This window comes from Phoca vitulina, unplaced genomic scaffold (genome assembly GCF_004348235.1).
Source record: "Phoca vitulina isolate PV1807 unplaced genomic scaffold, GSC_HSeal_1.0 scaffold15, whole genome shotgun sequence".
Classification (NCBI taxonomy): Eukaryota; Metazoa; Chordata; class Mammalia; order Carnivora; family Phocidae; genus Phoca; species Phoca vitulina.
In genome coordinates this window covers 5,675,332-5,688,645 of record NW_022589718.1, presented here as the reverse complement: position 1 = coordinate 5,688,645, position 13,314 = coordinate 5,675,332, and the positions used below count along the sequence as shown (strand labels likewise).

The following is a 13,314-nucleotide window of genomic DNA, read 5'->3' as shown; positions in this document are numbered from 1 at the left end:
TCAGATGCTCAGGAAAGGTAGAACAATAGAAAAGGAGTATCCTGTTGAGCATCTCAGCATTGCCACATGAGTGCCAGAGTTGGGAGTGACACAGGAAGCAGGGTCACTCATTGGATGCCCCTACTCATTAAGTCATCAGTCGTTATTTGGCTCCTACTGTGTTCTCAGGAATGTGCTAAGTGCTACAAGCAGATGCTAACGAGTAGCCTCTCTTGTTTATCTAGGGTGGTTCTGCATGTCACCTCTGTGAAGCAGGGCTGTCCCTTTGTTTTGTCACTGCTGTATCCCCACTGGCATATAGTGGATGCTCAGTAATATTTGCTGAATGAGTGAATGAACTCATGAATTCTCTGTCTACCCCGTGATGCTCGCCTCCTATAGTTCTGGCTTATTTTTGCTAGGAGAATAAAATGGTCACTTGAGCTGTCTTCTCTCCTGACTTCGGGTTGGTTCAGGCTTCTTTGGTGTTCTCGTTGTCCCGTTTCTTTCAAATATCATTGCTAAGCTCAGAAATGACTATCTCAGATTTTGTGGTCAGCAGATCTAAACAAGATAAGTAATGAACCCAGAAGTAAAACGATTGACCTCATGGAGTGCTCAGAGGAAAGAACAGGTTGAGAGTGAGGTCAGGGTCACAGATTTGATCTCAGGCAAGCTTTGTTCCATTTTCCGACCACAGGCAAGACTCCCAAGCCAGGCCAGTTGTGCCAGTGGAAACAAGGAGCACTGGGTCCAAAACTTTATCTGTATCATCATGACTCTAAATCGGCTGGCGCCTCTAGAAAGCAGTTCAAGCTCGTGTCTTGTTGATGGTGGGCGGACTAGAAGCCTCAGCCCTGTACAACAGCACATGAAGGGGGTGGTTTTAAAACACGAACAGGTGTTGTTCTCGTGGCTAATGGAATAATTCACACTTTTAAAGAGAGAGCAACTGTAGCCTGCTGCTTCCCAGATATTCATGCAGCTGACTTTGCACCATGGCAGATGTCTTCAGTGCTCTGTGGAGTTCTCCCCCTTGCTACTTCAAGCACCTTAGTTTTGTGGCGTCTTTTTGTCTTGCATGTGTTCTGACCTGGGTTTTTCTCTTTGCTTCCCCCATGACTACTGCAGTCATCAATGCCCTCTCTCAGAGGTATTTTCTTCAAGCTAATGACCAGAAGGATCTGAAGGACTGGGTGGAAGCCCTGAACCAAGCCAGCAAGATCACCGTACGTATGATTCCTTCTTTTTTCTGGAGGGGCTCAGTGCCTCTTTTCAGCACGTGGGCTGTTTGTGGTGGGGAGACACTCAGCCAACAGCAGGGGCTTTCCCAGGAGCCTGTTGAGACCCAGTTCCCCCTAACCTCTTCTTACACCTTTGCTGACAAACCACAAGTTGAACTGAGAGTTTGAGTTTGAATCAAGTTCAAGGGGAAGTGTATGGAGCGTCCCCTTGGTGCTTCCTGGGAGGGCTCCTGGTCAGTCGCGTTTTGGGTCATTCTGGCATGCTGATTCAGAACGTGGTGGGATTGGAAAATGGATTGCTGACTATGAGAAGCAGAGTAAAGGGAAAAGCATATAAAGAGGGAAGTCAGAACTTTTTACTGGCTTGGGAGCAGGGTAAGGGAGTACTCTTCTTCCTTTAAGAGGTTGCCTAGGGGTTGGTCCAGGCCACCCACCAACTTGTCCTGAAAAAGCTTTCCATTTGACAGCATCACTGAGCTGGTTCACTGACTGTTCTATGAATACTTTCATTTTCTTTGACTTGCTGGTGAACTCCTTTCTTCTTCCTTAGAAATACAGAAAAGGGGGACTCCTGGGTGGCTCAGTCGGTTAAGTGTCTGCCTTTGGCTCAGGTCATGATCCCAGGGTCCTGGGATCGAGCCCCACATCAGGCTCCCTGCTTGGTGGGATGCCTGCTTCTCTCTCCCCCTCTGCCTGCCGCTCCCCCTGCTTGTGTTCTCTCTCTGTCAAATAAATAAATGAATCTTAAAAAAATACAGAAAAGGGAAAAGGGTAGGAAAGAGAAGAGGGAAAACTTTATGTTTTGGAAAAAAACTAGACCTTTCATCAATAGTAGGCAGACTTGTGGCATCCAAACCGTGGTTTGTATGCCGAGAAGATTGATATTCTTTTTAAATTTATTTTTATTTTTTTATTTTAAGTCTTTATTTTAATTCTAGTTAGCATACAGTGTTATATTAGTTTCAGGTGTATAATACAGCGATTCAACACTTCATACATCACCCTCTGCTCATCCTGACAAGTGCACTCCTTAATCCCCATCCCCCACCTACCTCCCCTTTGGTAACCATCAGTTTGTTCTCTATAGTTAAAAGTCCGTTTCTTGCTTTGTCTCTCATTTTTTTCCCCTTTGCTTGTTTTATTTCTTAAATGCCACGTATGAGTGAAATCATACGGTATTTGTCTTTCTCTGGCTTATTTCCCTTAGCGTAATACTCTAGCTCTATCCATGTCGTTGTAAATGGCAAGATTTCATTCTTCTTAAATTTTTTTTAATTTTATTTTTTAGAAGATTTTTATTTATTTATTTGACAGGGAGAGATCACAAGCCGGGGGTGGGGGAGGGACAGAGGGAGAAGCAGACTTCCTGCTGAACAGGGAGCCCAACACAGGGCTTCATCCCAGGACCTGGAGATCATGACCTGAGCTGAAGGCAGATGCCTAACCGACTGAGCATCCAGGTGCTCCAAGATTTCATTCTTTTCTATGGTTGAGTAATATTCCATTATATATATGTATGCAACTTCTTCTTTATCCATTCATCACTTGATGGACACTTGGGCTGCTTCCATATCTTGACTATTGTAAATAATGCTACTATAAACATAGAGGTGCATGTATCCCTTTGAATTAGTGTTCTTGTTTCTTTGGGCAAATGCTCAGTAGTGCGATTGCTGGATTGTAGGGAAGTTCTATTTTTAACTTTTTGAGGAACTTGTTTTCCAGAGTGGCTGCACCAGTTTGCATTCCCACTAACAGTGCAAGAGTGTTCCCCTTTCCCCACATCCTCGCCAACACCTGTTGATTCTTGTGTTGTGGATTTTAGCCATCTGACAGGTGTGAGGCAATATCTCGTTGTAATTTTGATTTGCATTTCCCTGATGATGAGTGATGATGAGCATCTTTTCATGTTTGTGTTGGCCATCTGGATGTCTTCGTTGGAGAAATGTCTGTTCATGTCTTCTGCCCATTTTGTAATTGGAAGATTGATTTTCTGTATCATACAGTCAGAAATGCTTACATTCTAGTCATTTCTGATAGTAACCATTATGTACTGGGGCAGATTATTCTCCCAAATACCTCAGGGTTTCTGTGAATAAATTAATAGAAGAAATCTGTACACCTATTCAACTCTTGTGATGCCAGACCCAGGCAGAGTACAGTTCTGTCATTGACGTGGTCTGGTTTGCTAGCTTGTTATTTTGACAAACCTTGGTAAACCCGGGAAAAGAGAGAAAACTGAGGGGAGGGAGGGGGATTGCAGCTAACTCACATTCCTCTGCTTGTGCACACGGCTCTAGAGTGCTGAGTTTAGTACAGGTTTTCTTTGTTCACGGTCGGATCTTCACCCTTCTGTGTCTTATACAGTTTTGGCGTTTCATTCAATGTCTAATACTTTATTCTCTTTCAGCCTTGCCTCTGGGCTTTCCTCCTCTGTTCCTGTCTGGTACACTGGGCTACCCAGCCTGTGAGGTGGTGGGGGCCTTTCAGCCCTCATAGGGTTACTCTAAGCAGCGAGTTCCCCCTGCCCCTTTTCTGGCCCCGCAGAACAGAAGTTATAAGCCACAGGAGTGGGAAGGAACATGGGGGTGCCCAGAGGCTGGGGAGTCCAGAGGCTTGCTGGAATGTCAAAGCTTGCTGCAGGGTCTCCATCATCTCCAGGATCCCCGTTACTTTTCCTTGGCTTGGTTCATACATCTCTTCACCCCCGCCAAAGGTCCCGTGGGATAGAAGGAAGAGGAGGGGCACTCTATCTCCTAATCTGTTTGTGCCCTGGAAGGGTTTACTCCTTTCTCCACTGTCATATTGTCCTGTATCTTGTGTCCTTCCTCAGGGAGGCTGGGAAGAGGGAGGATGTGGGGCTGGGGCAGCACATCCATGGCATGCACACTCCCTTTAGGACGCCTTATATACAAGTGAAGCATCAGGCACCTTGGGGGCTACAGAGATGAAAGAAAGAACAGATAATGTATTGAGCCAAGCTTTCACAGGTGCTATATTATTCACCCCTCTGACATCACTCTTGTGAGATAAGTGGTTTTACTGCCAGTTTTTAGATGAGAAAAATGGAAATCAGAGTTGCCCAAAGTCTAGAGTTGAAGAAGTGGTAGAGCTGAGATTCAAACCCAGGACCTGTGACTTCCAAGACCTAGAAGAGTTTATGAAAATATTGAAAAAGAATAACCATTGTAAATTATGTTAGATTACACACCACTTTTACAGATGTGGCTTCATTGTGGCTTCAGATAAAAGCCTTAAGTAGGAAGGGCAAGCGTTATTATACCCATTTATACATGGGGTGGCGGAAATGCCTAGAGATTAAAATGACTTGCCCAAGGTCAAGGAGCCAGGATGGATCCAGTTTTTCTGCCCACGGATCACTGTTCATTTTGTGCTAAGGCCACTGGGTCCTTGTCATTGAAGAAATGATTGACATGTCCTATTTAAGGAATTGGATTCTCTCAGAGTATTAGTATTCCTATATGAATTTTGTGGGACTACCAGAGCAAATGGGTGGCTCCTTTTCTAGCTTCTGGTGGCTCCGGGCAGTCCGTGGTGTGCCCTGGCTTGCAGCTGCATTACTCCTCTCTCTGCCTCCATCATTGTATGCCTGTGTCCCTGTGTCCTCTCTTCTTCTGATAAGGACATCAGTCATTGGACTTCGGGCCCACCCTAAACCAGTATGACCTGATCTTAATTTAATGACACCTGCAAGACCCTATTTCTAAATAAGGTCACATTCTGAGTTTATGGGTGGATAGTTTTAGTGGGACATTATTCCACTTACTACATTTCCCAAAACAGTTGAAAATTGAGCAGTAAAGGTAAAGCACAGCCCCCTGTCCCCATTGGATTATTTCTCATTGCTGTCTGGCCTTGCCTGGTCGGAAATAAGATGAGTCCCTGTAATTTTCTTCCTCCCTCCCTCCCTCCCTTCCTTCCTTTCTTCCTTCCTCCCTCCCTCCCTCCCTTCATCTCTCCCTTCCTCCCTCCCTCCCTTCCTTCCTTCCTCTACACCCAACATGGGGTTCAAACTTACAACCCCATGATCAAGAGTCACATGCTTCACCAACTGAGCCAGCCAGGCATCCCATGTCCCTGTAATTTTCATTTCACATTGCAAATGAGATCCATAGGCTCTCCCCACATCAGAGAATACTTCACAGGTGGATGGAAGAGGACATACCTTGAATTTAGGCCTCTGGGGATATGGCCAAACCAAAAGAATGACCTTGTTTTCAAGTTCTGGGGCATAGTTATTGTTGCCTTTGTCCTCCACAGGCTGATTCAGTCTCAGGAAGCTCTGGAAAAGCTCTGGGCAGACAGGCAGAAGCAGCCCATGATACAAGGGCTGACAAGATTCCGAGAGGCAACACAACAGCTGAGCTAACATGAATCCTTTTCTGGCCACTGGGAGCTCTAAAGGGCTACTCCCCTCCTTCTTCTTGGCTGGAGTTCATTTAGGTCATGTGGGGGGAGTTTCTGTTGTTCCTTGGTGGTGATGTCACTAAACATCCCAGCAATGATCAACATCTTCAAAGGAGTCCCATCACACAATAGTGAAGCTCAGGGAAAGAAAGGGTGGCATAAGTGGGTAGTGGGACGTTCAGCAATGGAGAGTCAGGCAGTCCTAGGGGAAACTTACTTCATTTTAATGAGCTCTCATTTATCTCATCTATAAAAAGGAGAAGATAATGCCTACTTCTTAAGATTGCTTGGGATAGAGATCATGCAGCAGAGTGTGGCACATTGCCTGACGCTGAATGGGGCTCATAGAAGTGGGAACTGCTGTGCGGACAGCTGAAGGGAAAGAGAAGGTGGATTTCTGGCTCCATCTGGAGAGCTGGTGGGCGGAGGTCACCCTTGTTTATGTAAATGGAATGCACAGGCCAGGAAGAGGAGTCTCATCTTCTTTCTGGGGCTCCAGTGTCATCCCGGAGTTCTTCCTCGTTTGAACAGACATGGAATGGAGTGGTCCTCGGTCTCGTCCTTGACAGAATTCTCCAAGGCCCCTGAATCATGAGCTCTTGAAAGGTCTAGGTTCTTACTTAGTTCCTTCTAATTCCCGAGGCTGTAGAAGCAGTGAAGATGTTAGCGTTACTCATGCAGTCTGCAGACCCACAGAGGTGCTGAGTTTGTGTGAAGGACAGGCTCCGTGATCCTGTGGATATCGCCCCAGTGGGCAGTTAGGGTCTAGTCTCTGTCCAGTTATTAACCATGGCTTTGGGCCATTGACTTGACTGGCCTGGGCCTCTCCTATTTTCTTACAAAATGAAAGATTTCATCAGAATTGCCAGTATAAAAGAGTGAAGTGAGCAAGGAGGAAGGAAAGCAACATAAATGAGGATGAACAGCACCTGACTCGTGGCCTCGGTGGTGAGGAGCAGGGTAGGGACAGTGGCAAACTGAAGAATGTTCTCCATCTAAAGAGAGAAACACTGCTTGGCTGGAAGTCTGAATTTTTAGGTGAACTATCCCAAACTTTAAATGTAGATTGAAAAACACACTGCATCAGACCAACAAAACACTGTTTGGCCAGAATCTGCCTTCACGCCACCAGTTTGCAATCTGTGGCCTGTGGTGTCAAAAGAGCCATAAAAATTCTGTGATTCTGTGATTGCCTGTGGTGCCCTAATTCTGCCGAGGAGAGGAACAGAGATAACTCTTCAAAAAGGGCTGTGTTTGTAAATGTTAATACCATTCGTGAAATGTTAGTTAAAGTATTTTGTAATACTTTCGACCCTTGAACCACATGGGTTTGAACTGCATGTATTTACTTATATGCAGATTTTTTTTACAGGACTGGAAGTGTATTTCTCTTCCTTATGGTTTTCTTAATAACATTTTCTTTTCTCTAGCTTACTTTATTTTTTTTTTAAAGATTTTATTTATTTATTTGACAGAGAGAGACACAGCGAGAGAGGGAACACAAGCAGGAGTAGAGGGAGAAGGAGAAGCAGACTCCCCACTGAGCAGGGAGCCCGAAGTGGGGCTCGATCCCAGGACCCTGGGATCATGACCCGAGCCGAAGGCAGACGCTTAACGACTGAGCCACCCAGGCGCCCCTCTAGCTTACTTTATTATAAGAATACAGCATATAATACATAGAACATACAAAATATGTGTTAATTTATGATGTTATGTTATCAGTAAGGCTTCTGGTCAATAGTAGGCTATTAGTAGTTAAAATTGGGAGGAGTTGAAAGTTATACATGGAGTTTTGGCTATGTAGGGGTCAGTACCCTTATCCCCTGCGTTGCTCAAGAGTCAGCTGTACTTTTATATTTTTGTATTTCTGAAGTTTTTAAGTGTATATACTCTGTCATTTGATAAGCACAATGACTCTATGACATGAATATTATTACCCTTTTCATTTTCTACATGGGACAGTTATGGCCTAGAGAGAGGTTCAATGATTTGCTGAAGGTCACTGAGTGAGTTAGTGATAGGTCAGGAGTTGGTACTCCAGGTCCTTGGGCTCCGAAGCTCATGCTCCCCTAATTCTGTACCATGGCCCCCATGTATGTTACCTGTTCCCCGGCCTAGCATGCTTTCTCCTCCTTACATCCCTGGTTCCTGTTCATCTCCAGGTTACTGTTCCAACATCTCCTCCTCTGGAGACCTCCGCTAACCACTCCCATTTCAAGTAGTTCCCCTGCTGCTCTCTATCTCAGCTCCTGTTTATTTTCTTTACAGCACTCATAGCAATTTGTAATTATTCTGACTGTTCGGCTCTGCATTTTTTGTCAGTCTCTGTTATTAGAATGTCCATGCCGTGAGGGCAGGACGTGTCTGTTTGCTGTTTTGTCTTTGGTCTGTAGTCAGGGAAGGGCTGGCTCATAGTGTGTGCTCAGTACTTGTGTGTGTGTGTGTGTGTGTAGAGCGGGCTCTGCCGGCAGAGTTCCTCGTGCTCAGGTATGGGTTGATGGAAGGACTGGGGAGGAGAGGAGGTCTTCCTAGAATTTGGTACATTAGCTTTTCTTGCCCCTTCCCCAGTGCTTCCCCCCCTCCATTTATCCTAAGCTGTCTTTCTTCCAGGTACCCAAAGTTGGGAACCTGGCCCTGACTACTGAAGTTATAAAAAGCCTACCAGCTCCTCCAGCCCTAGAGAAGAAGCCGCAGGTGGCCTACAAGACAGAGATCATCGGAGGGGTGGTGGTACACACGCCCATCAACCAGGTGCTGGGGCCCGGGGCTGCCAGGGGCCGGTGGGGCTATGGGAGCGTCCATAGTGGGCCAATGATGGGCATAGAGGAGGTCAGCACAGAGGACAGATAGTTGGGGGTGGGGGAGCCAGTGCAGATGGGGTGGTCAAGAAAATCTAGGACGGCGGTGTGTATGAAGAATAGCAGTGCAGAAATCGAGGCCACCGTTATCTTGAGGCTGTGTGGCCAGTATGGTCCTGTACCATGTGTGGGAGACTAGCACTTGTAAATCACATGGGAAATGGAGCTGGGGAAGGCAGGTGAGCCTGGAAACAAGCCCACTGTCCCTCCTCCCATTAGGGTGTTTCTCCCCTCTTCTGGTTTGTGTTCTCTGTCCTTACCTTTCTGCTGGGTCTGCCCAACTTCCCTGAGCCTTGTTCTGTGACATTACCCAGTACAGTGCCTGACAGGAGCATGCGAATGTTCCCTTTCTTGTTTATTTCTTCTTTAATTGCCATCACGGGTAAAGAGGCAAGAGAGGATTCACCAGAGAGGGCTGGGTGAGGTACCCGGTTTGCCGCATGAGGAACGAGGGGAGGTGCTAATCCTGATGCTCTTTCCTTGTAGAATGGTGGGGATGGGCAGGAAGGGAGTGAGCCCGGGTCCCACACCATCCTTCGAAGGTCTCAGAGTTACATCCCCACGACAGGCAGCCGTGTTCCCTCCGGGCCCCCCCTCATTAAGAGCGGCTACTGTGTGAAGCAAGGGAATGTGGTGAGTGTCGGCGCTGGGGCTCGAGTGGGTCCTGGTGACTCCTGGGGGCCGGGGCTGTGGGCGTAGCACAGGGGGCAGCTGGCTGGCAGGACGAGCTGCCTTCCTCGGCACTTGGCACTCGCTGCCTCCTAAACTACCTCCCAAACCGGTGGGAGGTTTGGGACTAAACATTCACCCCTGCATGTTGGAGGCATTGCCTTCCCTGATGGGAAGAAGTCTTTGCGGCCCGACGTCTGAATGTGGGCGCCCAGCTTCCTTCCGGCTGGGTACCCAGGACTGTAGAACTAGAACATTCTCTGGAATGCTGGGGCCTCTTCTTAATGTCCTGCTCTTTACTTTTTATTTCAGCGGAAGAGCTGGAAACGTCGCTTCTTTGCACTTGATGACTTTACTATCTGCTACTTCAAGTGTGAGCAGGTTTGTAGGCGCTCTGGGGCCCTTCTGACAGGTCATGGAAGCAAGCGGCCCGTGAATAACACTCACGTGTGTGTGCGTGAGTAGAGATGCGGACACACACACGGGCTTAAGAGGTGCCTCCGTCCCACTTCCATCTCTCTTGTGTGCGCATCTTTATACTGATACAGCAACATGGCCTTAACTTCCTCCCTCCCGCTATGCACTGAGCTGCTCTGTGGTCAGAGCCACAGAGTACCTTCTTAGAATTTTTTCCTCACTTGATAGTTATTTTGAGACCTTGCCTTGTTTGCAGCCTGGTTTTAGCCAACCAACTCTGACCAGAGAGGTACGTTGGTCAGCTGATCTGGGTTGTGGCATTATGTGGATAGCCTCATTTATCTTTCTTTGCTTATTTTTTCTACCAGGACCGAGAACCACTGCGCACTATATTTCTCAAGGACGTTCTCAAGACCCATGAGTGTCTGGTCAAATCTGGGTAATCATCTGTGCTTATTCTTTTCTGATAAAAATCCCCCATTTGCCTGCTTAAATCTTCATTTACTAGCCTTCTGAGGCTCTATTCAAGAACCTTCCTCCATGCACATGACAGGGGCTGCATCTCACCGCCTCCCAACTGATGCAGCTAAGAGACCATACCGGGCAAGCTCATCTTTTCCCGCTACCTTACTCTGGCTCCTGAGGAGATGGGTGGAGCCTATATAATAATTTTCTGGTGGAGAAAAAGAAAGAATATTGGGAAGAAAGAAGAGACTGGTGTTGGGATGCTTCTCAAGTGTTAGATGCTCATTGCCCAGGAGGCCGAGGGCTCCGAGTGGGGACTGTGCCCTTAGGTTTCTCACTTATCAGCACTTCTGGTCGGATCAGTGCGATGCCAGGGCCTCTTCCCTCACCTTCTTATGCCTTCTTCTCCTTTTGACAAAGTCCCTGACGTCCCCTTAACACAAGGGTGATTCACAGCAACTCTGTGTGTGTGACTCCCTTTGGACATTTCCGCTTCCCATTAGGAAATGATTTACCTTCCGTGTGCCATAGTGCATGGGATGAGTTTGGGATCTGGGGCCCTGAGGCAAGGGCCTTCCCATATCCAGTACAAATACAGATGCCCTTAGAACTAAACTTTAGAAACCCAAGGGTATCTGGGCATCTAGAAATCCTCCTTTTGCCCCTTAATCTGCAGGCTTTTTTTTTTTTTTAAGATTTTATTTATTTGTCAGAGAGAGAGTGCACAAGCAGGGGGAGTGGCAGGCTTCCTGCTGAGCAGGGAGCCCGATGTGGGACTTGATCCCAGGACCCTGGGATCATGACCTGAGCTGAAGGCAGACGCTTAACCGTCTGAGCCACCCAGGCGTCCCAATCTGCCGTCTTTAGAGACTGTTTGTGTCTTTCTATCCCACGGATGGTGTGAAGTCAAGCCAGCATCATCAGGGAGGCAATTAGCAACAGGCAGACTGTTCTCACTTGGAGGCATGGGACGGTCTCGCATGCCGACAAATGCCACATGACCCAAGGGAGCAGGGACTGAACTGGGGCTGTACTGAATCTTGCAAATGACAGTTGCAGAGTAGAGATTAGGAAAGTTCCCGGTGGCAATTTGTCATCTGTGCAAGTGGCCATAGATGGAAGTTCAGAAGTGTGGTTCCAGACGTTGATGGTGGGCAGAGGAGAGATTGGACATGGCTCATCCTCAGAGACGGTTCCTGCCTCCCCTGACTCCAGAGGGCCCGTGTGGACAGGTAGCTGTATGGCTACCTGGGCATGGTGGGCAGCTTAGCGAGCCCAGATGACGTTCAGTGACAAGAGCGCTCCGCCCTTGGCCGGAGTCCCTCGCTGCCAGAGCCAGACTGAATTCTTAGTGAAGGAATTAAGGGAATTGAAGATCATCAGGGAAGGAAGTCTGCAAGGCTCTGCAGGCTCCAGGCCTCTGAGAATGTGCGGCCTTCCCAGACCCAGTCAGGAAGCTTTAGGGCATCTGTGTAGTCCTCAAACATTTGTTAAATTGAGTTCAATCGAATTGAACTGAACCAAATTGAAAGGCGACCCGTAGCCTGGGAAGTAGATGTGATAAGGGCGGGGATTTCCTCCCTGCTTTGCGTTCACCTCCTCAGTAGTTGATGACACGAGTGTGCTGTATGTGTGTGAGTAATTTAAGAAGCTAACACATTTTAGCCAGAAAGAAGAGCCGTCTCTACTCAGACAGTAATGACGGTCAGTGAAATGTGCTTCAAGTGGCCACTGTACGCCGTACATCGTGGCAGATGCCTTAGATACTTTATACCTTGATCTTTGGGCTGGCCAGCCTGATAAGGGAGGTCTTCTCATCTCCATTTTACAGCTGGGGTACAAAGGCTCACAAAGATTTTAAAATATTCCTAAAATACCTTTTCTCTAAGTGGAGTCGGGATTTGGCCCCAGGTCCTTCTGACCCCCGTCTTGCTGTCCCTTCCCACGTGGGTCTTTGGTCTCACGTTCCTCCTCTGCCCGGTGCCCATGTCACGGGCCCAGTGCCTGCCATGTCCTTCCAAGTCTTCATTCCCGAAGCCAACTCTGCCTGTGATCAGTCCTTTTTTGGAATTATTCTCACTCTTGGCGTACAACACACAGTCTGACATCTAATTGTATAGTTTTGCTTTTTTTGGTTCTTTTATTGCGAAGCAGTTAGACCTTGCCCTCCTTACGTATTGCCCACAGCACCAGGATACACACAGCAGGCACTTAACACTGTAAATAATTTAGGCTGATTTGAGGTTTGTCACTGAGCACCAGCTACTTCTCACCTTCTTCCTTGCAGAAGTCAGGATTCTTCTTCCCAAACTCACACCCAGTTTGAAGCATCTTAAAGTAGTCTGATCTCTCCTTCCACTTCTCATTAACTTCCTGTCTCAGCCCAGGACAGGGTGATACACAGGGGGAATTTCTTTCTTTCTTTTTTTTTTTTGATTTTATTTATTTGAGGGAGAGAGCGAGTGCGATCGCGTGCATGAGTTGGGGGGGAGTGGCAGAGGAAGAGGGATAAGCAGACTCCCCAGTGAGTGGGGACCCCAACACGGGGCTCGATCCCAGGATCCCAGGATCATGACCTGAACCGAAGTCAGATGCTTCACCGACTGAGCCACCCAGCACCCCACAGAGCGGGAATTTAATGAAGCTGATAAGGTGGCTGCTTATGGGGAGGAAGGTTTTGGAAATGAGAGTTGGTTCCCTTAGGAGAGGCAAGCGGTAGTGGAGTAATTAAAAGCATAGACTCTGGAGTCAGACCTGGGTTCAAATCCTTGCTCTGCTGTTTACTAACTTTGGCGCCAAGTCACATAACCTCTCTGAGTCTGGGTTTCCTCATCCGCAAGGTAGGGAAAATCTTAAGTTCTTTATTGGATTGTTGTAAAGATTGGATGAGACAACACACACAAAAGCACTCAAAGAACAGATCGGTGGTTGCTGGGAGTGGGGGGGGTGGGCAAAATGGGTGAAGGGGGGTCAAAAGGTACAAACTTCCATTTATAAAATAGATAAGTCCTAGGGATGTAATGTACAGTATGGTAACTATAATTAATAATGCTGTATTGTACATTTGAAAGTTGCTGAGAGAGTAGACCTTAAAAGTTCTCATCACAAGAAAAAAAGAACTTGTAGCTATGTGTGGTGATGGATGTCAGCTAGACCTCTTCTGGTGATCAGTTCACAATCTATACAAATGTTGGATCATTGTGTTGCATACCTGAAACTAACAAAATGTTACATGTCAAATCTCTCTCTGTATA

At 47.1% G+C, this 13,314-nt stretch overlaps 1 protein-coding gene across 4 annotated transcripts in view; it reads left to right on the top strand.

Annotated features, from left to right (window-relative positions):
• Window positions 1–13,314, top strand: part of PLEKHA2 (pleckstrin homology domain containing A2) — a 74,610-nt gene that overhangs the window by 47,084 nt on the left and 14,212 nt on the right. For all 4 annotated transcript variants that reach the window (XM_032413365.1, XM_032413364.1, XM_032413366.1 and 1 more), the window contains 5 exons: window positions 1,111–1,208; window positions 8,262–8,402; window positions 8,996–9,142; window positions 9,491–9,559; window positions 9,964–10,034. In XM_032413365.1, coding sequence (XP_032269256.1) covers window positions 1,111–1,208; window positions 8,262–8,402; window positions 8,996–9,142; window positions 9,491–9,559; window positions 9,964–10,034 — 526 coding nt within the window. The remainder of the gene's footprint in view (window positions 1–1,110; window positions 1,209–8,261; window positions 8,403–8,995; window positions 9,143–9,490; window positions 9,560–9,963; window positions 10,035–13,314) is intronic.